Raw genomic sequence first — 25,992 nt, forward strand, 5'->3', positions numbered from 1 at the left:
CAGGAAAGCAGTCAGTATGTGCATGTGTACATGCATGCTTATATTTTTTATATATAAATTTATATATATGTATATATATATTTGGTGGTGTAGGGATATATATATATACACACACACACACAATTTAGGTTGTAAACAAAATTGTGGTGCATTCTATTGATGTGTGACCTTGAAATCTCAATGTTTCCTTTCTCTGTATCTTCAGCTGAGCATTCACTGCTACGCAGTATAGAATGACATGTGACAGCTACTTGCTTAATTATCATTTTGCAACTGCCTTTTGATCAATATATATAAAAAAGGCTTAATGACGGGTGTTGACTGATTAATTTCTTTTTAGCAAAGACACAGAAGGTAGTACAACTCAGGCCTGATGTTGGTGGATTAAATGCCTCGGATTAAATTTTGGTCTTTCAAAAAAGAGAAAACCAAAAATAGTTGCCTCTTCCATAGCAAAAGAGGACAATGCTAAGCCCTATTCTGCACAGTCACTCCCAACAGATGTTAGCAAGCCTGGAAAGACCAGGCAGGTGAAGGCACTCTTGAATTCTCTGGTCAGAGTTCTAGCTGGGAAGAAATAGGTATGGTCTGTACTCCATGCTCCTGAATACCTCTAGCTTTGTAAAAACAAATATGTAGAACGTGGATCTCTTCTGAAGACTGTACAGCCCAGCTCCAGAAATATACCTATGGATCTCTGATAGAAGCCAAGCCCTAGTATCTTCTCCCCAAGGACGCGAAAGTGTTCTTTTCTGCATGTTGTGCTCATGTTGTCAGCACGGCTCCTTTTCTCCTTGTTGCTGGTGCCTTGCCCCACATGCAGAAGGTAGGAGAAGACATGGTGGAATTCTTACAGCCTTGAGAAACCACTGTAGATGATATCCTGGTATGAACAATTTGGTTGAATGATCAAACTGAGGAGATAGAGGAAAATAAGTATATGTTATCCATAAATATTTGAAGAAATACAGTAGGAGGAGGGCTTAGGGTTGCTTGAAGTTGTTTTTCGTTTAATTGTCAGGATATCCTTATCAGCTAGTAGATACACTGTTGTTACTTGTCAAGAAAACCTCATCAAAATATATCGGGAGCAGTTCTATAGCAGCAGGAGGAAGAGGGAGCTGACTGGATCTTTCTGGTCTTCCTCATCCCTGACCATACTCAGGTGAGGAGATATATGACTTCTGGAACAGTGCCCTTTTTTTGCCCTTAAGTGTTAGCTTTCCCTCTTTAAAACAATTTAAAAACAAAACCAAAACCAGCTATTGGTAAAGCAGATTTAGGAATGGTTTTGAGGCAACTGATGATTGAACAATATTCTATAATGTTCCAGAAAGTGAAGACGAGTTTTATTTTTCACTTAGTATGGTGATTATTTGTCTTTTACAGTGTGAGGCACTGCTGCTGTATCTATGTAATTCCTGTGTATCCGAAAAGGAAAGTGGCAATGAGGCAGTTAATGGCTAAAAGTGAGCACGTCTAGCAAAAGATAGCTATGTCCTTCAGTTATGCTTGTTTTGCTCTGTTTTCCTCTCTTTTCCAAGACAACGGGCATGTAAAAGAAAATCCGTTCTGAGACCTTAGGGTCTCAGAAAGTGCACAATAATGGTGCTGCTTATGTACATTCATAATTTCTACTATGCCATTTTAGTAGGCTTAGCCAGAGATTTAAACCCATTTCCCTTTTTCAATAAGTTATCATATAAAAACGTTTACTCCAGGATACAAAACAAAGGTAAAAACCTATTATAATGCATGTATTTTACATATAGCTGAATTGCTGTAATATAAAGTAATGTTTCAAGTCTGGATTTATGTGTTTCCTTCCCTGCTCCGCTCCCATTTTTGGTAATTCCACTGTAGTTCCTAGAATTGCACTGGGATCAAATTTAAACCCAGACTTACCACTGAGGGATTCCCAGTAATGTTCTGTTTTAGAGAAGCTGAAGGAAACTGTTCCTCAGTGCAGGCCCCATGGGAATCAAGGGGAGCAGCAGCTTTAGAACTGGTGGGTGGTGGGGAGGAACGGCTGGATAGCACCAAACATGCTTGGTGAGACTACATGGCTCACTTAAGGGTTTTGTTTTGGGTTTTGTTTTGTTTTGTTTTTTCACTTAACAGCGAACATGAGCACACTGCTGCAATGTGATCAGGAATAACCACAGTTTTCTTTGGGCAAATGTTTTTATTTTGGTATGAAATGACATAGTTCAGAGCTCAGCTCCTTCCTTTCACTTTTGTCAAGTCTTTGTCAGTTATCTCCCTCTAGTGCTCATAAACCTCCCCCCCAGAAAGTGACTGCTCAGTGCAGCAGACCTGTAAGAATTGGAGAGGACTGATTTGATCCATACTACTTGTTTTTCCCTTATGGCTGCATCTCCATGCACTGAAGTCTTGGTATCTTTGCTGAAAAGAAGCGTAGTTTCTCCCCCACTACTCTGTAAGAGTTCTGTGCTTTTTCTCTGTCTGAACGTGCAGTTTCCTCCTCATTCACCTGGAATGCCTGTGAAAAGTAAGTCCAGTTGGTCAGCGGTGGAACTTGGGAACGCTCAAAATGGCTCTGCATGCCGTGCACTGAGCCCTCTCCCATCGGGACCTGCACATGCTCCAGGGCGCAGGAGGATTGGCTCGCAACCTCCTGTTTTCTCTACAGGGTGAAATTAAAGCTGCTTTATCTTGTCCAGCTGTGGTACCCTGACACTCAGGTTATTGTTGTTCTTTCAGGGTTCTAATTTTAATGGGAGTTTTCACTCTAACAGGCCTGAGGGGCCTCTGAAGTTGGTCAAAGTGCAGGTGTTAAGCCTGTCTTTATTGGCTGTTACTGTTTTCCTGTTGTTGGCTCAGCATTTTCTTCTTTGAGAAGCAGATGTGTAGTAACTATATATAGCAGAAGGTTGAACACGTATAATTTACATGCCACATGACTTATTAAACAATCATGAGGAACAATACTGCTAGCTGGTCCTGAATGCGAAGCCAGTCTGTAAAAGACAGTTTGGCACACAACCAGCTCCAAAAGAGGTTATGACTGTTAAGGTAACAAACAACAGAATAAAAAGAACAAATAGAGTAATAAAAGAGAGGGAATTTACATACAAATAAAAGCAGCTGAAAATAAAGAGGCCAGTTATCCTAGTGTTCTGGTTTATCTCATCAGACTGTTTCTTCCTCTCCTCATCCCAGTCTTGGCTGAGATGAAGTGATAGGGCATTGCATTCACACCTCCTTAAAGGTGGAGAGAAAGGCAGAGTAAATTCATACTTTTGCTGCTGCTCTTGGATGGAGCCATTTTTATCCAAGTTTGTGGGAGCCAGGGAACAGCGCATTTTAAAAAAAAAAAAAAAAAAAAAAAAAGAAAAAAGACGTAACAACTACAAACAATTGGAAAGGAAGTGCAGTTGCAGTCATTGAAACAGAGCCCAACCTGTTGAGGAATGTCAGAGGTTTGGGGGTTTTTTATTTTTCTTCCAGTAGCTGCCGCTTTTCTCTTGTAGCTTTTTTTCTTCTTTTTAATTAATTCTCTTCCCTGCCTCAATAGAGCCCTGGGGTTCTCTCTGTGGTTTTATTTAGTAGTACTGATGAGGAAAAGCATGTGGGTGCATATTATACACCTCCACACCCCCCACCCCCGTGTTTGCACGCTAGCAGCTACAGTGCTCTAGACAGGCCTCCCTAGAGGGAGAAAGGAGAAAAACCCTCCCTCACTGTAGCTACTAGTGTGCAGGTAGGACTCTCTACCACAAGTCTAGAGAATACTGATTCTCAGCAGTTACTTGCCGAGATCAGGCTTGGGTTTCATGTTTCTCATGAAAACAATGAGACCACCACTTAACTTCCAAACTGATTTCCATGGAGACAGCTAGACAGTAATAGTGTTTGGACTTTTTTATTCAATAAAAGTTTGAGTTATAAATATTCTCCATTTGTTTCCTATTTACAGTTGTAAAATATTTTAGGATAGCCTACCCATCACCTGTCATTCAATGTCTCTATAAATGCCATGAAAACATCATTGTGAAATAAAAACGTCTTATTTTCAGCCCACAAACCCAATTTCCACACACTCACAAAATAAAATCAAAGGGACAAAAAAGAGGAGAGAAGGAACCGGGGAGAGTGGGGGGCGAGAGGAATACAGTACAGCAGGCAACAATGCAGTATTTGCTACACAGTAGCAAAAGAAATGGGTAAAAAATTTAGTCTGCTATGACGACAAGCTTTTTAGGACATTTGTTATAGACCAGCGTTGTCCAGTGCATTTCTGAAGGACGAGTTGAAATCCAAATTCATTTTCATTGTTTTCCTGCAATTCCAGGCAACGCTTGGATTTTCGGTTCTGGATTGGACCTCCCTTTAAATATGGGGAAAAAAAAGAAGTGTTTGGATTAAACATTGTGAACTTACTGCATTGCTACTGTGTGATAAAATAGCTTAGAGAACATTCCAATGTCCATCTACTAAAGTCCACTGCTACTGTGAAAAACGTTTCCGTTACAGACAAGATACGCACTACGTTGGATTTGGAGCGAAGGTTCCTTTTGTCACAGGCTGGTTGAATCTGTGATGTGGTTTAGAATAGCCTCAATTGCCTGGTTACCATTTCAGCAAATGGGGTTTCTAGAATCGAGCTGTGTTTCTAGCCATGCTTTTTAACCATGAGCCAAAAGGTTTCCTGTCTGCTTCAGTTACCTAGCTTAGTGGCTCTGCTGCACCTCTGAAACACCAGTGGTGTTTCAATAAAAGGCAAAAGAGGACCAGTGCCCTGGCCAGGGGTGCCTGTATGTAGGATAAAATGCAAAAAATGGTTTATTCTTTGAATTCTGAAATGACCTGTCTTTTATAATCTTAGGTTGCTAATCCTCAGTATTGACTCTCTGTTCCAAAGTCTCAGCTTAATACTGCCATATTAAAGCCCTATCTTCACTGTTGAGTTGCAGCAAATCTTAAATCACTGGGGCTATAACAGAGTTAACTATAGACCTAAATTACAATTAAATCATATGTAGATGACTTAAATTACATTTTTTTTTTTCCCCCCTTAATTCTGGTTTCAGTTGGTTCTTTCACGCTCTCTCCTGTCTAATAGAGATAATAGATAACTCGTACACATTAGTGTCTGGGAAGTGTCTTCCAAGATATACTGAGTAGAGTAATTTGCACGTAAGTCTGAAAATCTGTCTTTCTCTAGAGTATGTTGGACTTGTGTAGTAGAGAATTACTGGCTTAATCTGCAAATGAAAGAACAACGTGTAAGTCAGTACAGGTTAGTACAGCTGAAGTATAGAAAGAGCAGCCACTTTTAAATTACTTATTTGTACAATGGGGAAAAAAAACAGTTGCTATTAAAAAAACAAAAAACAAAAACCACAACACAACACTAAAAAAACAACCACCCAACCCCATACAAAAAAAACCTCACCTCATCAGTTTTGTTCAAGTCTGTTATACCTTGCATTAGAAAGTCATAACTGTGATAGATTTCTGTTATAATCACAAGGATATTGGCATAAATCCCATAGAAATGCTGAGTTTGCTTTTTCAGAGAAGCTTGTTCCTCAGGCAAGGGTAGCTCGTGCCATTCAGTATAGGTTCTGATTCATTCAGACAGGTGACTGTGGGGTCTCCTCTCCTCCTCTCCTACCAGTAATACTTAATATGTGCTTTCTCTGAGAAGTGACTTCTAAAAACATTTTTGGGACTGGCTAATGAAATGCAGAATTAGGTTTGAAAGCTCTAAGTTTTAAATATGGCTTTGGGTAAGAAGGAGATCATTTCTAGAATAATCCACAAAATTCAAAACATGAGGCTCCCGTAAATCCTCCTTGGTAGGCCTATGTGCAGTCTAGATACAATTTTCACTGATTACTTCACTAGACAGACAGGCATACAGTAGGCATTTTAATATACCTCCATGATGAAATGCTGAGTGAATGTATTTTCCCACTGCTGTATAACTATTATTGACATTCATAAAGGTAGTTAAATTTGGGTGTCTGGTGGGACCATAAACTCTAAGCTACCTATAAGCAATAAAACTGCTTGACATACAAGAAATCTGAAGAAACTAGGATGGGCAATTAGTCAAAGCTTATTATATGCTATTTGTTCCCTTATCCTAAATCCACCTCCCCGCCCCCAAGTTACTGTGGCCTTCTAAAGCTCACTGTGGTGAGATTTTTTTTTTTTTCCCCCAAATGAATTCCATGAGCTTTGAATTTGGTCCTTCAGATATAAAACTCTAAGGTAATAGATATTTTCTCATTGCCAAAAGAAACAGTTGTGTTGGTTTGTGTTGTTTTTTTTTCCTTTCTTTTTTCTTTTAGCAAAACATACTGTTTCTATTCTTAATGAAAACCGTTGATTATGGTTTTTCCTCTGCATAGATTCAATGTTGCATGGCACCCAGGGTCAGCTCCCTGTGTTCGAATTGGGAATTTGGAATTGCAGTTTACCACAAGTGTTTCTGCCTAAACCCAAAATTGAGATCAACTTCCTTGTGCTTCCAACTGATGCTGGAGGTGCTTGTGTTGCTGTCATTTAAGTTAACTAGTTCTGTATCTTTCATTTATCAGTTAGTCCTTGTCTCATTTTTGGTGTCTAAGCCATCCTCAGCTCAGATCTTGTACTAAGGAAGCAGGACAAGGTAGTTGTCCCACTTTCTGTCTTGTCAGAAAACTGACCAATTATGGAAGACTAGTTCAGCTCCTTTACTTGCCTGATTTTTGGACCTGGGAAATGAATCTGGGTATGGTACTCTTAGACCTCTCCTGTCATTTCTAACTTATTAGCATAAGTGAAGGAACAAAATTAATTCTCTCCTTTTTATGTAAAGCATGACAGCTAAAATGCAAGTGTTGCCCTGGTACAACTCTTCTTGCCCAGACTCTGTGAAATGAAGTCTGTGGTGTCCATCCTGGGAAGAGCTTTTATGCTTAGGAAGAGGAATGAGCTAGGATGCTCAGGTCTAGCTGGCTTCAGCAGCCGGGCTGGGGAAACACCTCGTTTGTTGGCTGCACTTTGTGAATCCCATTCTTTGGTACTTATTTTTTTCTCCCCGAGGACTGCGTATGGGGCCTAGCCACCTAACTTAGAGCTCTGTTAGGTAGAGGAAGCCACAGCACTAAGGCTTAAATACTGCCATGCTGAGCTGCAGTTTCTTTCTGCCTAACTCCCATTTGTTTCAGTGGTCAAGGGTTTCTTTCACTTGAATGTCCCAAGTGCTTTCTATTCCCATTGAGGATTTCGGGGTAGAGGAAGGAGGATGCTCACAGTGGAGACAATGTTTTTCCTCTATTCTAAATCACGTAGAGCACACATGGATGTTACAGTAAATGTATTCATGCGAAATACTTTAATACAGGCAGCTACATAAACAAAGTGTAAACCACTCCTAAGGAAAAACAAAACAAGGAAGCAACGAAAAAAACCCACAAAAAACTTCCCCCCCCCCCCCTTTTCCTGATGTGTCCTCTAGTGAAATCCAGCTCCTATTTAACAAAAACAAGTGTTGGGGGAGATAAAAAGCCGAGGAAGCTCTTTGTGATGTGCTGCAAAGCACTCTGCAGTGGCTACTGAAAATCACCCTGCTGAGTACACGGGAGTTGCTTTATGGAACATAAGAGACCAAAGTTAAGTAGTGGCTAATAGGTGTGAATTGAGTGTTGTAGAGAGCATGGATGCTTTTAACAGGATGACTTTTTTCCCCACAAAAGAGGAACGTAAAGGCTCAAGTCCTGTTAGAAACAGAACAACTCTCAGATGTGAGGTCTGTGCAGAACCACGGCTTAATCCCTCAGCGAGGATGCAGTCTACACAGCTTTGGTTCCTTTCAGTGAGCATATAAATGACAGAATTGCTCTGAAGTACAGGGAGAAGGGTTTGTGTAGTGCTTACTTAAAATTTCCTGTTGTTAGCCTACTTAATTGTGTTCATTTTTTTTCCCCTTCATATGGCTAATGGAAGCCTGCGACAGTGGTATTGGTCTGTTATCTCTAGGGTGATGGCAGTGCACCCACTATATGTTGCAAGGCCTGAACTAGCGAGATGTGTAATCATTAAAGCACAGGAACGGAGTAACTCCACTGAGAGAAGCAAGCAAGCAGGACGGATGCACTGAAGGCTAACGCTACATTTTGCTACTCTGACTGGCTTAGCCTCCAAATTACAGTATTCCTGAATGGTTTCTGCAGTCTGTCATCATCATTTGGAACCCTAAAGCCAAATGCAGACAAAGGTGTCCTTTTAGTTAATTCTTTTTTATAACCGTTTAGTAAAACTTGTATAAAACGCCGACAGTCATGTTTACCGCTCGTTCAGCAAAATAGTTTCTTGTAATACTATACTTCAGGCTAACTGGAAGACAAGTTGCCTATCTGGTTCCCTTCCCCCATCCTAGGTAAGATCTCTACTTTCCAATTTAAAGTCAAAAAAATTGATGGCCCAGGGTAACGTCTTTAACGACATGATACATAAAATGTAATTCTATAGGCCGAAACAAGTTAAAGAGGAATTCTGCCCGGTTGAACAGAATTAGGATTAAGATCATTGATGATGACAAGCAGCTCAATGGCAGCAGAAGTCTCAAGAGGATAAATAAATATCCAGGTCAACTATTTTATAAAAAATAGACTGAACGTGACAGCGCTAACAAGTTTGACTGAAAACTTGATGGGTTTTGCATCACAAATTGAAGCAATTCCTGTGAGAAGCACAAACACTGTCAACTCCTGCTGGTAGCCTTAGACACATGTAAAACTTACTGAGTGCTTCATAAGCGTACTTTTAATGCGAACACTATCTCAAGTCACGCATCCTGTTATGACCAATAGCTATTGGAAAGTGAAATAACACACATAGCGGAAAACAATACTTTTGACTTCCTTTAGAATTATTGTACTTTCTGCATATCTGCCATATGTAAGAGGTTTCCTTTCAAGTCTTTCACTAAAGTAGAATTTATCCAGTAATATGGCATCTAAGAATACCATTTGATGTGCCTGCAAACAATTGCAGACAAGGGTGGTCCAACATGCTTGGTAGGCAGTGCCATGTGAGTCTGTCGTACATATAAACCAACTTGGTTTTAGAAAGAACAGCGTGTTGCAAGTAAATACTTATATATTCTAGGTTAGAGCTGGAGTGCTAATAAGCTATACAAAGTAATTAGTCTTTACTGAACTGTTCTATGGTTTTTGTTTTGGTTTATTGCGGGGTGATGGATGCACAGTTCCCAAACCTCCCCCTTCCCGTATTTGTTCCGCAGGGCAGTAAAGTGGAATGGGTCCTCTCTGGAATATTGGTCCTTGCAGAACCAGGCTTAGTTGAAAACTGTCATAAAGTTTCTCTAATGTCTAGAAGGCCTCCTATCCAGAGGGCTACAAATGGGACAGAGCATCGGTACAGCTCTCTTTGCAATACCAGAGATGTTAAATAATTTTTTTTTTTTTTGTTCCATGTAACCTGGAATTCCTGCCCCTCCATACCATTGCTACTGCAGAACTGGGGTTATATACCATGTTATGCAACTCAGATAAACTCCTTTCAAAACAAAGCATGTTCTGACTTCATGACAAAAGAGGCATTAAGAAGTTTCTGTAAACATATACCTAGCCAAAAAGTTCTGAACAGCTCATGGGTTTTCTTGCCAAAAACCTCACCTTACGGTTACTTATCTTTTGTGCTGAATGACAGGCCTTTTAATCAGATGACATTTTACTGGTTGCAGTGTAAAATCTTTTTTTATTTCTGGCTCTATTTAATAGAAATGTACCATTATATTTACTCTGTAGTTTTCTTCAATAAGAATTCTCTTCAGCAAGAACCAAATAATTTTCTGTTCTTTGTTACTCTGAAGTCAGATTGCCAAAGTTGTGTTTTGATATATGAACAAAAAAGCACTTGGCAGGAAAAGAACAGAGATGCTACTTCACATAGTTTAGGTATTTTAAAAGAAGGCTTCAAATGCGGATATGTGGCATCGTTAAAGCTGAATAAATAATTCACAACATCTAATTGACTTGATCAATTTAGTCATTGTTTGTACTCGGCACATCTGCTAGATGTGATCCTTGATGTTCCAGTCATTTAGGTAGGTGTGATGGGTTCTGTGAGCTGCAAGTTGTTGTACTAGGTTTCCAAATTTCCCAGAAAAAGCAATGTAGAAAGGGAAAATGGGGAAGTGAGGTTGTTGCTTTAGACTGAACCAGGGCTTCATAAGCTAGTAAAAGCTCCTGGGCATGAAACTTAAGATCAAATGGGGTTTGATCACTTGTAAAAACGAGGGATATTAAATGAACGCTGGAGGTTGCCAGCATTACTGAAAATCAGACTGATAGCTCTTTTTAACAAGTTATGATAAAGCGTACACTTCTGTTATAGAGTTTAAACCTACTTTTTGCTCATCACATTAAAGCTCATGTTATTCTACCTAAAAGAGAAAAAAAGAAGTACTCTCACCAGCTTGCCGAACCATGGCTATTTCAGAAAAAGGTCTTGCAAGGTTAATAAGTGTATCCAGTCTCGCATCATATATGCTATATAGATCGTTACATTCACTAGTCTATAATTTTCTATTTGCACCTCAATCAGTGACCTCAAATATTTACATGTTCACTCTACCTTTGAGGCAGAAACTCTAATATTCACTATTGCTTTGATGCATTTGAATCAAAGAATTACGCTAAGGTATATATAACATAGATAATTTCCACTCCAAACAGAATGCATGATCTTCTCATTCATTTCCCCAGAATACTGGGGTAAATTTTCAGTGACTGTTAGTACACCAAATTTATTCCTAAAAAAAATTACTCCGTTTTTACAAGTCATTTTGTCTTCTGTGTGGTCACTTCTGTATGGATGTTGCTGCAGTGAGAAAGTGTTCATAGGAAAAAGTGAATAATTTATGCCATACAGTAATTTGTGTATTTTCAGTATTGCCCATTGCTTGGAAATATTGGATGATGTTATTGAGTTTAGAATTTCTGCTTTATAGTTGTATAAAGGATATAGGTATATATAATGGTATGTATAGGTAATTGATTAATTCCTTCTCAAATCTAAAGCAGTATGACAAGTTTTCCAACTCTTTGGCGAACAGGTGCTCTGTAAGTAAAGCAGACTCTGTAACATACTCTTTGTTGTTCAAATCTTTCAAAAATTAATTTTAACTATTTAAATTGAAATATGCCTCAGTGAAGTATATTGTTAGCTGTTGCTCTTCTTCAAAGGCACTTGGTTCCTAGTATATTTGATATGACTATTGGGAAAATAAGGTGCATTTAACTGCTATTCTGTGTGTGAAATATTATATACAGCAGTGTTATATATTAAAAAGGTGTTGTTTGTCAGCTATTTAGATCACTATTTACAGTTAGACAGGCAAATGAGAATCTTTACCAGACACTTTTTAAATGTGAATTTATTTTTCCAATACTAACCAAAACTAATTGCTGTGTACAATATAAACTCAGGTGGAGTTATAATAGGGATCAGCCAAACTGTTTCTTAAGGAAAAAATAAAATAATTTTTTTTCCTCCTCCTCGCCTCTCCTCCTGCACTCAAGTTTTGTTGTCAGGTAGCCATCCAAGCACTGGATTTACATCCACTCACTGGTACCCAATTAGTAAATGAAACATCCTCTGACAATGGAATTGGACGCATCATTCAACAGTTAAAACAATTTAATGTCTACATCATGCGTTGTCTCATTCCAGTCACTCCACTACCAAGACTTCTGAGTGAGTGTTCAGATTTTACATAATCATAAATGCTAAATTTTTGTATTTCTGCAACAAATTTTTAATACTGCAGCTGTGACAAATCAAATGATGCAGCCTTATCTGTATGTCCAAACTAGGTTTTAGTAGCTAGTGGACTGTGCAATCATTTTCTGTTTTGTTTAGTCTAGGTTGGCTACAATGTAGAGCAGTCTAGGTTCCGAGCACAGCCCTCTAAAGGTGTAATAGTTAAATCTTCAGGATGTGGAAATACATGATACTGTTAATTGAAGTTTTTAACTAAAAGCAATTAAACCTGGTAAAGGAAATGCAGTTTCATACAGAGAATGTAATTGGAATAGAAAACAAATTACAGAGAAACAGCATAAAAATCAGAAATGGAATGTATGGATTTATACCTATCAGTAATATTTTCCACATGTATATAAAATTTTATCACAGACTTGTAACAGATGACAAAGGCCCATTGTTAATAGCAAGATTAAGAAAATAGTACCTTGCAAAGAAATAAATTCAAGCCTTCACTGAAATACAGAGAAGCTCTTCAGGATATGACAGCTGAAAGCGCATTTTACTACAGAAAATGGTGATGAAACTAAGAAAATTGAAGCAGGCTTTGGAGTAGAATACGTTAGCCAGACTAGAAAGATCATTAGGGATTTTTCAGAAAGTAAACACAAATCATTACTGTATCAGCAGTGGCCAGGAAATCCTTCTGACATACTATTAGAAAAAACATCTGCAGAAACAAATATTCTAGGTATACAGTATGATTTTTTTTACATTAATTATTGAACACTGTTTCTGGGGTGGAGGGGGAAGTGGGAAGTAGTTTTAAAAGGGAATCTTTTATCCACACATAGCCTTGATAATTATGGCTAAATGCAGAATTTACAGCTGAACATAGTTTTGTTTTGTCAACAAATCCAGAAGATGATGTATGATGTTCATCTTCTGACAGCTAGGCTTACCTAATTAGTTCTTTGTAGAAAAGGAAAAACTATTTTTATGCTATGCAGCTGATAATGATGTGCATGACTTTTCTGACTACAGCTGCTGTCCTGAGTAACAAGTTAACAGGATAATTTGTTTAGAAATAAATTGAATGCCTTTTTAAGAATTGACAGTCATAAAAGAGTAAGCTCCAGAAATGCATGTTGGTGAGACATCACAGGTTGACATGTTCTGAAATTTTTTGCTTACTATTAAAGGGGATGATATTTTTAAGTGTCTCCCCTGTGTCCTCCTTTTGCCATATACTGCCTCCTGTCCTGCTTGGTGGCATTCAGAAAACTGTAAATGCAGAACCCGCCATACTGAGTAGTCGCTGGCTACTTAGTGCTCTAACTTCGATGCTCTAAAGTTCTGAATTAGAACTTAAGGTGTGTTTCTACACTATATAAGTTAACAACAAATGCTACATTTTATACATCCTTCTACTAGCAGGAGTGTTAGATATAGGTAAATCCTGTGTTTCTAAACATCTCGGGTGTCTTGAGTGAGACCTGGCCTACAGAAAGGAATCCAAAGTTAATGCTCTGCACCAATGCTTTCTGCAGGGTAATTTTGCTCTAATTGAGAAACAGAAATTTTTTTCTTGTACAATCGTTCTTTTTATGGATTGTGCCATACAGTAGGTGCCTGTGTAGAGAAACAATATTATGATATAACTAGGAAAAAAAGAAGGGAGTGCTGGATGCATTGGCTTTATTTGCATGTTTTACAAATACATTTTGTGAAAAGCTTAGAGAAGTTACCTTTTTCTCTTTCGTTCTGAGACTACATATAAATGACTTCTGCAAACAAGTGAGGTTTGATTTATCTGCCTTGATCTAGGCTTGCTTCAAGATGTCTAAAGTAGAAGACAGGCAACAAAGATGCTTTGAAGTGTGATGGATATTCAAATGGTGGGGAATTACAAAATATACTAAAATGAAATAAAAATAGGACTTTGCTTAAGCTGTAAATGAAAATTAGTGGGATCTAACTTCAGTGATCAAAAGTATGAATACCTGTGAATACCAGTGTGAGACTGGTAAATGAACTTTCTAAAGAAAAAAAGGATTGTTAGAGTTAGAAATTTGCAACAACTACTGTGATTTATGTGGGTATAGGAAACCTGTTGAATTCGCTGTTGCAGACATCAATGTTCAGTGACTGACTAGATGTTTTTAGGGGGCTGGGTTAATTTTAAGAGCGCTGATAAAGCAACTTTTTATAGGCATGCTGAGATGATCATTCAGACAAATCAAATCTCGGTCTTCATGAAGAGAGCACATGAAGGGTCAAGAAGGGAATCCTCCTCCTGGTGTTACAGTGAACTGCTGGCTCAGAACAGAGCTCATTTCTGTGAAACAGCAAACATTGACCATTGCCTGAGGCAGTCTTCTAGATGAGGTAATTAATCTAGTTAATTAATTTTCTGATCTGTGGTGTGGCAAATTGTGTATTCCTAGGTTTTGCCTTTTTGTTTGGTTTTGAAGCAATCATCGCTTCTGTATATGTTGCTTTCTAAGGCTTGTTCTGCATTGCTTCTCTGCGCAGAACTCCTGTTAGCATGTCTTCCCTCCCCGCTTTTGAGTGTGCACAAGAGGCAATACTAGTTTGCTAATGAAAATCCATTCACAGCATGCACCTGAAGATCATGCCTAAGAGCACCTTACTGCCTTATTCTTTCTCTTTTTCTCCTTATGGATGAAAATATTGCTCTAACATAGCATATCTAGAAAACTAATGTAAAGAAGAAAAGTTCACATTATTATTTACCAATCTTAGCATAAGGGATACCGAGTTATTCATCTTCAGCCAGACAAGAAAAGCACAATTAGAAAACGCAAGATTTTTATATTTTCCCTAGGAAAGACGAGACGTTTTCCCTAGACATCTTAAGATTCCCAAAGATTTATGGGTTTTAGATGAGAGAAAATGAGCATTCCTATTTCTTTGAGATGTAACTCTTACTAAAATGTAACTCCTTTGGAAAACAAAAATACTGAATGACAACTTTATTTCTTTTGTGTGTGTGTGTGTGGTGTATTCGATTAGTCTAGGTTTTCTAATCTGAGTGCTCAATATGAAGGCTTCCTAACTCATTTTAACCCAGAAACTGAACTGCTTGCATTGTCATTATATGCTTATGATTAAACCAATCTCTAGAGACCAAGAAATAAATTGAGTGCCAACTGAAGAAAATTAAGAAATGAATTTGCACTAGTATTTCAATTGATCTGCATATTCTAACATGGGAATTTAGGTTGGGCTCTTTGGGACTTTGGTCACAGTATCAGGTTATTGAAAATGGCTTTTTCCCTAGTAACCACACAAATCTGTTAGCTGATTATAACTGATATTGGGAAAGGAATGTCCTTGCAGCTGCAGCACAAACCTTGCACAGTTTACTCAGACAATAATGAAAATAATCTATTTTTTTGTCTGCTATACTGGGTATCGTCACTGTCAGGTTCAGAATATCAGACTTGATGGCCTAATCACCCCACTAAATAACAAATCCTCTTTTCTTTTCATATATATCATTATTGCATCCTGATTTAATTGCCTTCCAAGTCAACATTTTTCTCAAATATTTGCCTCTTGGATTGTAGGGTGTTACTTGGTAGCCAAACCTTGCTTACATACATATTATTCTTGTCTCCATTGGAATTAAAGATGCAACTTCTACTGACTTGATCAGGACAGAGTTTTGTTTTCATTTGGGAAGTTAGAAATAGTAAAAGATGTATGCTAAAGGTAAAAATACTTCCATCCATCTTGCAGCTGAGGAATGCAGAACCCAAGAAGTAATTGGTCCAGTAATGCAAAGGAGGGACCAAGAACAGAGCTCAGATCTCCTGAAACCCAGCCACTTCATTTGGTAAGTGTTGGTTATCAGTCAAGTTATAGAAAACATTCTGGATTTGGCCATTCTCTTGCATGTCTGCCATTATAATGCCATGCCATAGTACCTTGTCAGCAGCAGCTGTCATCTGTGATTTTTGGATGGAGCCTATTCGGACATCTGAAATTAGGAAAAACCGGGTGGAACTAGAACAAATAATTTATTTGTAAATAAATGTAGTGTTTAAAATTATATGCTAAAATATGCAAATAGGGTATCTGTTTTGAAGGAAAAACATGGGTATGTGTTAACTTCCTTCTAAATTAATTCAGTACAAGTGTCTTTGGAGCTTAAATGTAGTCCTCAGGAGAGCAAATACTGCATAATGTGATATGCTGGAAAAGGCTTGAAATACACCCACTAAAAGCTCATTTTACTGCTGTATTCAGACACAAACTTTCTAGGTGGCAAGTTCTACACCTAATTTGCAAAGAGTAAAACTTGCTACTAGAAAATTACTCCAAACAGAAGACTAAACTTATACAGGGAAATTTTGATTACCACTAACTACAGCAGTATCTGCAAGCAAATTTAACACCAGTTGCTAAAACACAGTATTATATAGTAATATTTGCATTTAATATTTTTTCTGCATGTGTTTTGCATATACATTTTTGTATTTAAGTTGAAGTCAAGTGTTCAAAATGGAGAAAGACTGAATGCTTTCAGATTTTTGTACTTCTAAACAATTGCATTTTGCATAAATGGGACTAAAGAGTTTGTAGGCTTATATTAAAATATAGTTCAACGAGTATAAAAAACAAATACTCTAATACACCTGTTTTTAAAAAGTGTTTAATATGACAAGGATATTGGTTAAGTTGCACATGAATTAGGGACAAATTTACTAGCGCAAAAAGAAAATTAAAACATTAACTATCACTTTCTCATGTCTAAGCAGAAAAATGGTTCAGGCGCCTTGTTCTCCAGCTGTAACACCTTGTAGTTATCCAGGCAGTTAAAATACTAAATACAGGCAAGCTAGGGTAATATTTTATCGAAGATGGGCAAAGAGTAGCTAAGTATAGAAAAAAAATGCTGCTGATGTACTGGACCCATACACCAACACTGCACTGGGGCCCCTGGGGCTTGTGGAAGTGCTCTTTTGTGGTAGAGGTTTAAAACTGAACACTTGGCAGCACTGGTTATTTAAAAAATCAGATAGCCTCACTAAAAATACAGGGCTTAACCTAGTCTGTTGGCTCAATTAATTGAATAGTTAGGTTCTGTTTTTCTTTATATTTCTCCTGCAGGATCAAAATCTGTATTTCTCTTAACAGTATCACAATCACTTTCTGTTCTGAGCTGCCGGGCAGATAGCACTGCATAATTATATAGCTGTATGGCATGTCTTATACTGCAAATACATATTGAGTGTATTTGCATCCTTTGGGGTTAGAAGTACAGCATAAATTCAAATTCTTGATAAATTAATGATGCTCTTTTTCTACCGCGTGGCTCTCATAATGGAAGAATCTGAAGCAGTTCATGGGGACGGTTCTTCCCTTAGACACAGCTCTGCTGAAATTAATCCCTCTTGTACACCAATGTCCTTAACTAATGTATGGGTTGAAAACTGGGAGTGGACATTAGAAGGAAACTGCTGTTTAATGGTGTTAGCCTCCACTTCTGCACTGTGTTTGCTCAGCAAGGGGGCATATGAAATTGTTACAGAGATTCTCGTGCTTGCTTCCCAGGCCTCCAGTTTAATCCTGCCACGCAGTCTGCACTCTGCTTTCCCTTACTTGTTAGGGATGTAGTTGTGGGTAATGGTTCTCACTAGCAGTAGTATTGCACATCCTTTAATTTTGTAAGATAAAGGCAGGTAAGAATAATTCAGAATGACTGACTGTCTGGCAAAGGCCAAAATCTGTAGGAGGAACAAGATGTAAATGCTTTCAGTAATTTTAAGGTCTATTCTTTCTTTATATAGCTACATAGAATATCTATTTCATCTATCTATTATCTAATACCTACTTAAATGAGATCTGAATCATCATGTTTATCTGTGGAATACCATAACAACTAATTCATTTGCTCTAGTCTGTCTTCCCTTTTCCTTCTAAAGCAATTCCTTTTATGATATGTATTTAGGAAATTATACATACGGTAACTACAGTTGTCAGCAACAAATTTTATTTATAGCTTCTCAGGATAGCATAAACCACCCCCTCTGAACAGTTCTGCACTGGAAGATTTCCTGTGGAAAACCTCCAGCGCTGACTAGAATCACAATTCTCCCTAACATGTAAAAGCAATGTTAGCATCGCAGGCAGATGCGCCTGCTAGTGGATATGGGTACACAACAGTGCTGAGCATAGGCTCTACACAGCCTCTCCCTCCCACGAGGTCTGCGATGAGTGTCCATCCCTATAGGTGCATACTCTTCTTACCTTTCTATGGCAACCACACTGGAAGTTGAATTAAATTAATAGAGCTTGCTGTACTGAAAAGCATTCAACATGGAACAGCTTTAAAAGGATTAATCTCTTCGGTTTTTAGCTCTGCCTCGTGTCCTTTCTTATACCTCTTTTTACACAGAGTCCTCACCTGTCACATTTCTCACAATAGCAAATAGTGACAGCGTAGCTAGTCTGGTTAGAAGCATAAGAAACAGTCACATCCCTATCTGACTAAATATAAACATGAAGACACTTCAAGATAAAGAGTAATTACAGAAAAACGTCCTCCTTTTGCCTTTGTTATGCTGCTGAAGGAGTCCTAACATGCTGTAAGTATACTTTCTAGGTGACCTGCTATCACCCAGGTCACGTATGTAGAGATGAATTTCACTCGCAGGGCAGGCGTTATGTCACGACTGGCTTTTTATCAGCAATAAACCTGAGAAATCAGACTGGAAACGGAGAAACTTCTTAAAAAACCAAACCAATACACCCCCTCCAAAAAAACTGACTGTAGCATTTAGAATGTGCTATTTCTTAGTACACAGAACAAAGTTAATCATATCAGATAGTCAGTTCAGAAGAGCGTGGTTTTGGCCATAAGCAGTTTCTACTGAAAGATGTCCCAAGGAGTTACCTGTCCAGGTGCACTGGCCTCCATCTCCTGTATCTCAGAGCCCCTTCTCCGTCACACAACAGACCATGTAAGACAATCGCCATAGCAGTCCCAAGGACAGCAGCTTTACTGAGCATGTGGACCGTGACTGTCATGCACATGTGCTGCTGACCTGATGCATCCTGCAAGCATTCGGTTACGCTGGGCAGCAGACGGCTGCTGCCAGCACACTGCATGGGCACCTGCTCCTTGCCTTAAAGAGCTCACAGCGTGCGAGCGGGATTCATTGTTTAGTACTAAGTAAGGGGAACTCAGTGGCAACTGAGGTTAGTTTTTGCTTTCCTAAGGTTCACTATGCCAGAGCAGCTTCCTTAATATCATGTTTAAATTAGCATTTTAGTAAAATTCTGATCATTTTACTGCCATGTAATTCTTGTAATGCTATCTTCTCTGCCTTGTGTAATTTCTGGTGATTACTTACTATTTTTGTATAAGGTCAATTTTATTCTGATTAAATGAAAAAGTGGTGAGACAGACTGAACTAGGTGAACTGTCAAACACCTAGAAGACTTTTCAGCATAAAAGTATTCCCAAAATAAGCATTTCTATAAGAGAAGACTTGACAAACAACCTGAACAATGAAAATCTTGAACGCTACCCAATTGACAGGAGTCTTTTCAAGGCTAATTTACATAATTTGCCATAATTACAGTTACAAACACTTGAAGAAGCCTTGGAAGGAAGAGTGTCACTGAAGTCTATGTCTTACTGGGTCTTGTTGCATTTGGCAGCTGTACAAAACTGTGGAGCATAGAAATTTGCTCAGATGGATCCTGATTACACAAACGGGCTTTGAATGCTCAGTGCAAGTTTGCCCTGTACAGAAAGATACCACAAAGTCTCCCAAGGCCTCTGTCCGTCAGCCAGCATGATGCATAATGAAAACAGTTTGAGTACTGGTGGTGGGTCCCTCCATATGAATGTCCATTAAACCACTCTTCTGTCCACAAGGTAGCACTGGACATCTCAGTGTCTGACTCCAGCTGCCTACAATCGAAGGTAGCCACATAACTTAAAATTCTAAATCCAAAGTAAAAGATAATTTTAGAAAAAGAAATCAAGTTTGATTATATACACACACACATATATATGTGTATACACACACACTTCTAATCAAAGATGCAAATTAAGAATTAAATAATTCTGTAATAGATCTACAGAAGCAAGACCATTAGCTGAGGATGACCCCTATTTTCTACTTTTGTTATAAGGATTTCTGTCATCATTACACTTCAGCAATGCAAGGGAGGACAAAAATGTTATCTGAAGAATCCTTTTTCCAAAAAGCTGTACCGTCTTCTGTCAACCAGACCGAAGTCCATGTCCCACCACAGACTGTCATGGTGCCTCTCAGAATATAGTGTGTTTTGCAGGAAAATGAGAAAGTTTCCTCATTCAAATTTTAAGATACACGTCTGGAATGCAGGGCAAATACTGATTTCTGTGCTGGTCAGGGAAATCTAGTTCAATTGGTTTATTCAATTTGGTTGGTAAGTCTGGTTGCCATTCCCTTTCTGAGACTATTCTCTACTTGCACTGCTGTATTTTTAATTCCCTGTATCATCAGACATTCTTGTTGAATGGCTAGAGAATCCAGAGAAGTCAAAGCATTCTTGCAGCCAAAGGAAGGTGCTATAAAATGCTATGGCCCGCATCTTAATTAATATTTCACAAACTTCAAGACTACATAAGCATCAATACTTACCGTCCTGCTTATTTTCAGTAGTTCTGCTCACTGCATAATTTGGAAAATAAATACCAGAGCTTTAAAAACGTAATAAAAAAGACTCTTTTCAGATAGACAGCTTCCAGTGTATTCACAGAAACACATCCTTTCACCAGACTAAATGGGAGCATTTCAAACGGATTTCATCAGTTGATCTTGGCAAGCCTTGATTACTCTCATTAGCTTTCTTCTAGCTTACAGAACATATAAGGACTGTGCACCATGCTGAATATTGAGAAATAATGGCATTTTAATTGCATTGGGTATTAACAAAATCCTTTTTGAACAGCAAGCTTTTAATTATTTAATTTGTCTCTTAATTTATCATAAGGGAACAACTAATTAGCTTTCACTTCTCCTGGGCAGAAGTTTCTTTATAGAAGACCTAAGTACAGTCCATAGAGACTAGTTTAACAGCACCGCACCTTCATTGGGAGATTGTATTTGGAACATGGAATGGAAATACAGACAGAAAACAAACCTAAATAGTTAAATACCATTTTTTGAAGCTTTCAATAGTTAAATTATCAATGCATTCTACTGTTGCACCCCAAATCAGATCAACATAATTAGTATTACAAAATAGCAGCAGTATTCTGGAGTAGAAACCATTACTTGTCACCAAAGGGTTGGGTTATACAGAGCAATCACTGAATAGGTGGACAGTACTAAAATTTAACTGAAATACTTTCAATAAGTAAGTTAATTATACTTTTTAAAAATGGTACCAAAAATCAAGTGCAGAGATGGCCACAGTGAGGCCCCCTCACGACGAGATTATTGTTACAATTTGAGAGAAGACATAATTAAAACTCTGCACTTGAGGAGACTGGAAGTGAAAGCTGGGATATCTTCCCAGGTTAGGGATTTAAGATCTGCTGCTGGAGAGCTACCCTTTAAAGACAAAGATCTGGACTGCTTTCAAGTATAAATACAAATTATGTTAATAGTATGCTTTACTGATTACTCTCTGCACTAAGGTAGTTGCTAAACTATATTACCAATGTCCTAAAATATACTGACCATGGCTGTTGTAGTCAAAGAAAACAAAACTAATGAATTGGCAGAAAACATATTTGCAAACCCACATGGATGTTACAGAAAAATTAAATGCAGAAATAAAATTACCTTAATGGTGAGCCTTAGCCCATGGGCTGGAGTGCACAACTAGATTTGTAACCTCAAAACTGCAGAAGAGCAACTGTGACCAGTCAAACTCACACTAGCTATTAAATTTTTCACAGAAGCTAAAGCAGGTACTTGTTTTAGAAAGTATTGTAATCTCATTTTATTTATCCTAAGGAACTATATGTCAGTACCTGACATGGTAAACTTCCAAAGTCTTAATTCTTACCTTAGGTAAAATTCCAATGTCTTAATTCCTACCTTAGGAAAATCTTACCTTCCTTTGAAAGACCAAATTTGACTATCTTTAGCTTCCAACCATTGGAACCTGTTTTGTCTTCAGAATAACCTACGTCCCTCTGTGGAAACACTGATATTCTCTGAGTCACCCTGCCACTTTCTCTTAGCTAAACTGAACAGAGTGATCTCCATAAGCATTCTATTGCAGAGTGTGTTTTTCAGCCCCAGGACTTTTGTGGCTTCTGTAGTAGTTCTCCCTTGTATTTTTAAATCAGTTATGAAGAGTGGACACCAGGCCTGGACTCAGTGTCCTATCAACATTCTCATCACTGTGAAATCACTTCTCAGCCTTTACTTGCACTTCTTTTTATCTCTCTCTCTCACACACACACAAAAGCATTTGCCTTTTTAAGTAAGGACCTGCAAAAGTAGCTCATGATGAGGCTGTTATTATCAATGACCCACTACCCGCTTTTCTGAGTTGCTACTTCCAAAAAAACCAAACAACAACAAAAAAACTTTCTGTTTCTTGTTCCTAAATCGGTTACTTTGCATTTGACTCTACCAAAATAACTTTTTTTTTTCTGATTGAGATACTTCTGTAGCGGTCACTCTGCGTTAGAAACAAATAATTTATTGTGAACTCAGAAAATATAACACAAGTTTTATAACCTCCTGAGGTAGCTGACATCAGAATCAAATGTAAACATAAATTCCTGGCTCCGTGCAAAGAAAGCAAGGATAAATCTGGTTCTGTTCTGTTAGTGAACAGATTACTCACACTTTGGATACAGAAACAGAGCTTTTGAAGTTTCCAAAATGTCTGCTGAGTAAGAATTACCTGAGTAAACTGCCAGTAAAGCTTCATTCTCTTGGCTTTGGCATAATTGCATTCAATGAGCCTGGGCCTGCTGTTCACATCCACCAGGCATCTGTTGTCATCATCGTCGATAGTGGGACTCAGAACACCCACATGGAGCTGCTGATTGCTTGTGTAATAAACATTCTGCAACAGGAAGCACAAACAAGATTTGTGGCCTCTAGACAGAAGCAGCACTTTTACCAAAAAGCTAATGGCAAAGATAAATACGCTGAATAGCAGTAGGCTGACCCCATAGTGGCTTTTAAATTATTTCCTTTCATGCAGGAGGCAACACAACATTTTAAAAGTTGTTCTAAATTAACAAATAATTGTTAATTGTTACCAACAAGTAAATGTTGGTTAACTACTTAATAGGAAATACGCAAACAAAACTGACTGTTGTCTCATCGTGTGCCTTTTTACTTCTGTTTCCTATGTCCTGCATCGTGGGTCTTCAAAGAGCCAGATGTACTCCCTCTAGCAGGAAGTGGGGTTAGTTTGAGTATTGCCATCAACGCTGATTGGACTATTTCATCTGAGGATAATACCTAACTGGAGAGGTAAGAAAGCGAACAGCACCACAGCAGTTCAGCGGGAAGGATCTCAATCTTTTATATGACAGATAGACAGATACATGAAGTTTTTCTACAAACAAATGCTAAAAAACCAATTCGAGGCAGCTAACCAGAATCTAGTATATACAATAAAAAGTTATTAGCAGTTGGTGACAGATACATGGCAGGAGAGAGAACAGAATGGCCATGTTTCAGGCAATTTGTTCTCATTTTATTTTGTGTATGTCAATATATGCAGACACAAGAGTCTGGAAAAAAGGACCAGACACTGGCTGCTCTGGATTTGTAGCAAAGGAGTGCTCTCATAGGCCTCAGAGATTACACTTATGACCGAAGGCATAAAACTGTTATATTACACAAATTCTTTCCACTGTGTTTGACTACAAACAGATAACGTGGGAGGTTTCACTAGAAGAAAGAAAAAGAAGGGGAAGGAAGGTGAGCTTGCCAGACAGAGTCGATAATGTGTCCCCTTGAAGATAACAGGTTACATAAAAACCTAGAAAGGTAACACAGGACTATGTTGAGATTGTCTGTTTGCTAATCACAAACAGAATTTATTTTGCTAAAATCAGACCTTTTTCTTGAGAGGACCAGAGAAAGATGAAATGGCAACATCATGCTTTAAGCAGCCTTACCCGATAAAGGTAGGTGTAAGGCTTTGACAACTCTAGTGGTATCAGAGTCACAACAGACAAGATCTGGACAGAAGCAACAAATTAATGTCCCTGTGATCTTACTGTACCCATTCTATGTGTCTGTAACAAAAGGGGAGCTGGAAATTATGCTCTGTGTGTATTTGGGAATCTTTTCTGTTCCCGGAGGTTGATGGTACTATCTCCTGGTATCTGTTCATTGTTGATGTTGTAGCTTGTTTTATATGTGCATATTCTTATTTGTGAAAACTTGATAAAATATTAATTGCAAATAGGAGGGAAAGCAGAGAGACAGAACAAACCGGGACTGAGGAGAGATTTGGGAGCTTAATGTAAAAAAACAACTTCGAATGCTGAAATCAGTCAATGCAGGGATTAAATACAGATCAAAACAAATACAGATCTTTCTGTGCAAGACTATGTCCTCTGTTTACCCTGCTGGAACACTTCGGGGGCAGATCCGCAGCAAATGTAAACTGACATAGTTGCATAAAAGTTAATGAAGTTGCCATTAATGGTTTACACTAATCAAAGGTTTGACCCCGTTCATCAAGTTTCATTCTTTTCACCCCACAGAAATGATAACAGAAATCTGAGCTGGCTGAACAGAGGTGAGTCTACGTTTTAAGAGTCTGAATAGAGAAGTTGAATAGTTCAAGTCATGCCTTACAGGAGAAGAGAAGGGTAAACAAAAGGACCTAGCAGAGCACATTTCCAAAACGGTTGGTTATTACTGATTGAAGTCAACTGCAAGAACTGCAGAAGAACTAACAAGACCACACCCCACCAGACTCTGTCCGTAAGTTAGATAATTAACATTCCTGCAAAGAAAACTGATGCTTTAGAAGAGCAATAAACATTTAGAATGCACTTTCTAGACAGACCAACAGCAACTATTTTAGATACGTGTAAGATCTATCCAGATGCTTTTTTTGGAGAGAGATCGAGGTAGTGATATTGCAAGGCTGTAAGATCAAGATGATCTTCAGAGGGAATTGTTAGGACACATTGGCTCTACAGATGAGCATTGCATTGCAGCTTGTTTGCCTCTTACCTAAAATTACTACTAGAAAAATGAGAGGGAAATTGTCGGTTATTTGCATTTTTTACTAATAGGAAGTGATTTGTTATTTCCGTTTTTTTTTCAGCACATTGTCACCACAGAAAACATGGTAGGAGAAAATCAAGGGGGTTGCATTTTTTTCTTTTCTTTTCTTAAAGATACACATCAGTCACTGAAAACAAATGGCAGGCTTGTCTGTAACTCTGAGAAGTCCACACTATAGCTTAGGTTGCTTGCGCACAAAAAAAGTGGTATACCTGCAAACCCTCAGGGCTGAGCTGTTTTTATTAGCTCAGTCTCCTCAGCCTTTCACAGAGTGGCCTGAAGGTAATAATTTCATCTTCCTGGATAAAGCAAGCCCAATTCATAGTGCAACTCCACCAGCTTTTTTTGATGTCAAATCAGCAGTGGTTCAGTCTGAGCATCTTTCTGGGCAGAAGCAGAATGATGGCTCTGGCTGGGGGAATTACCCAATTCTGTTTGTTGGCAAAACGGTACAGAAATAGAACAATCAAATGCAATTATGCTTAATAGAGATAATTAGCAGGTTGTTGCTCACCCTACCTGCTAGTATCACTTCATTTTTCATTGTGGACCAGTTTAGAAAAAGAGGTGTGAAATCTTGTATTCTCACCTAGTATTGGGAAAGACACCTTTCAGCTCTTAAGTGGCATGGAAAAATAAGCTCAAACTGAAGCAGACTGTGGTATGGTGGCAGTTAGTCCTTCTAACTAGGCTCTCTCAGGATGTTACTTTGCTCATCCAGTAATATGGATATTCTATTGATTCTATTGATTATTCTATATATTAATTATTATAAATATTTTAGTATCTTATCCAATAATACCATATCTTATTTCAGAATAGAAAACATCGCACAACCTGGTAATTTGACTACTATCTTTTTCTGATGGAGGGATCACATCAAAAGCACATACCCTCTACAAATTCTACTTGAGCAGCACGGTAGCGAACAGCGAGGTATTGGTTTGTGTTGCACTTGGCCAGAAACATTTTCTTAAAACTATGGTCA

At 38.3% G+C, this 25,992-nt stretch overlaps 1 protein-coding gene and 1 long non-coding RNA gene across 6 annotated transcripts in view; one reads left to right on the forward strand and one right to left on the reverse strand.

Moving 5' to 3' along the window:
• Positions 1-25,992, reverse strand: part of GALNT18 (polypeptide N-acetylgalactosaminyltransferase 18) — a 297,690-nt gene that overhangs the window by 25,075 nt on the left and 246,623 nt on the right. For 3 of the 5 annotated variants that reach the window (XM_075163171.1, XM_075163170.1, XM_075163169.1), the window contains 2 exons: positions 22,645-22,809; positions 3,326-4,351 (listed from right to left, as the gene is read on the reverse strand). In XM_075163171.1, the coding sequence (XP_075019272.1) occupies positions 4,205-4,351; positions 22,645-22,809 (312 nt within the window). In that variant the 3' untranslated portion in view covers positions 3,326-4,204. Of the gene's footprint in view, positions 1-3,325; positions 4,352-22,644; positions 22,810-25,992 lie in introns of those variants that run through there. The other 2 variants (XM_075163173.1, XM_075163172.1) reach the window with 1 other exon arrangement.
• On the forward strand, positions 15,554-24,692 carry LOC142088156 (uncharacterized). The gene is made up of 4 exons (XR_012675749.1): positions 15,554-15,610; positions 23,126-23,225; positions 23,631-23,678; positions 24,473-24,692. It is a non-coding gene; the product is annotated as an uncharacterized LOC142088156 (long non-coding RNA).

The sequence above is a fragment of the Calonectris borealis genome, chromosome 14 (genome assembly GCF_964195595.1).
Source record: "Calonectris borealis chromosome 14, bCalBor7.hap1.2, whole genome shotgun sequence".
Lineage (NCBI taxonomy): Eukaryota > Metazoa > Chordata > Aves > Procellariiformes > Procellariidae > Calonectris > Calonectris borealis.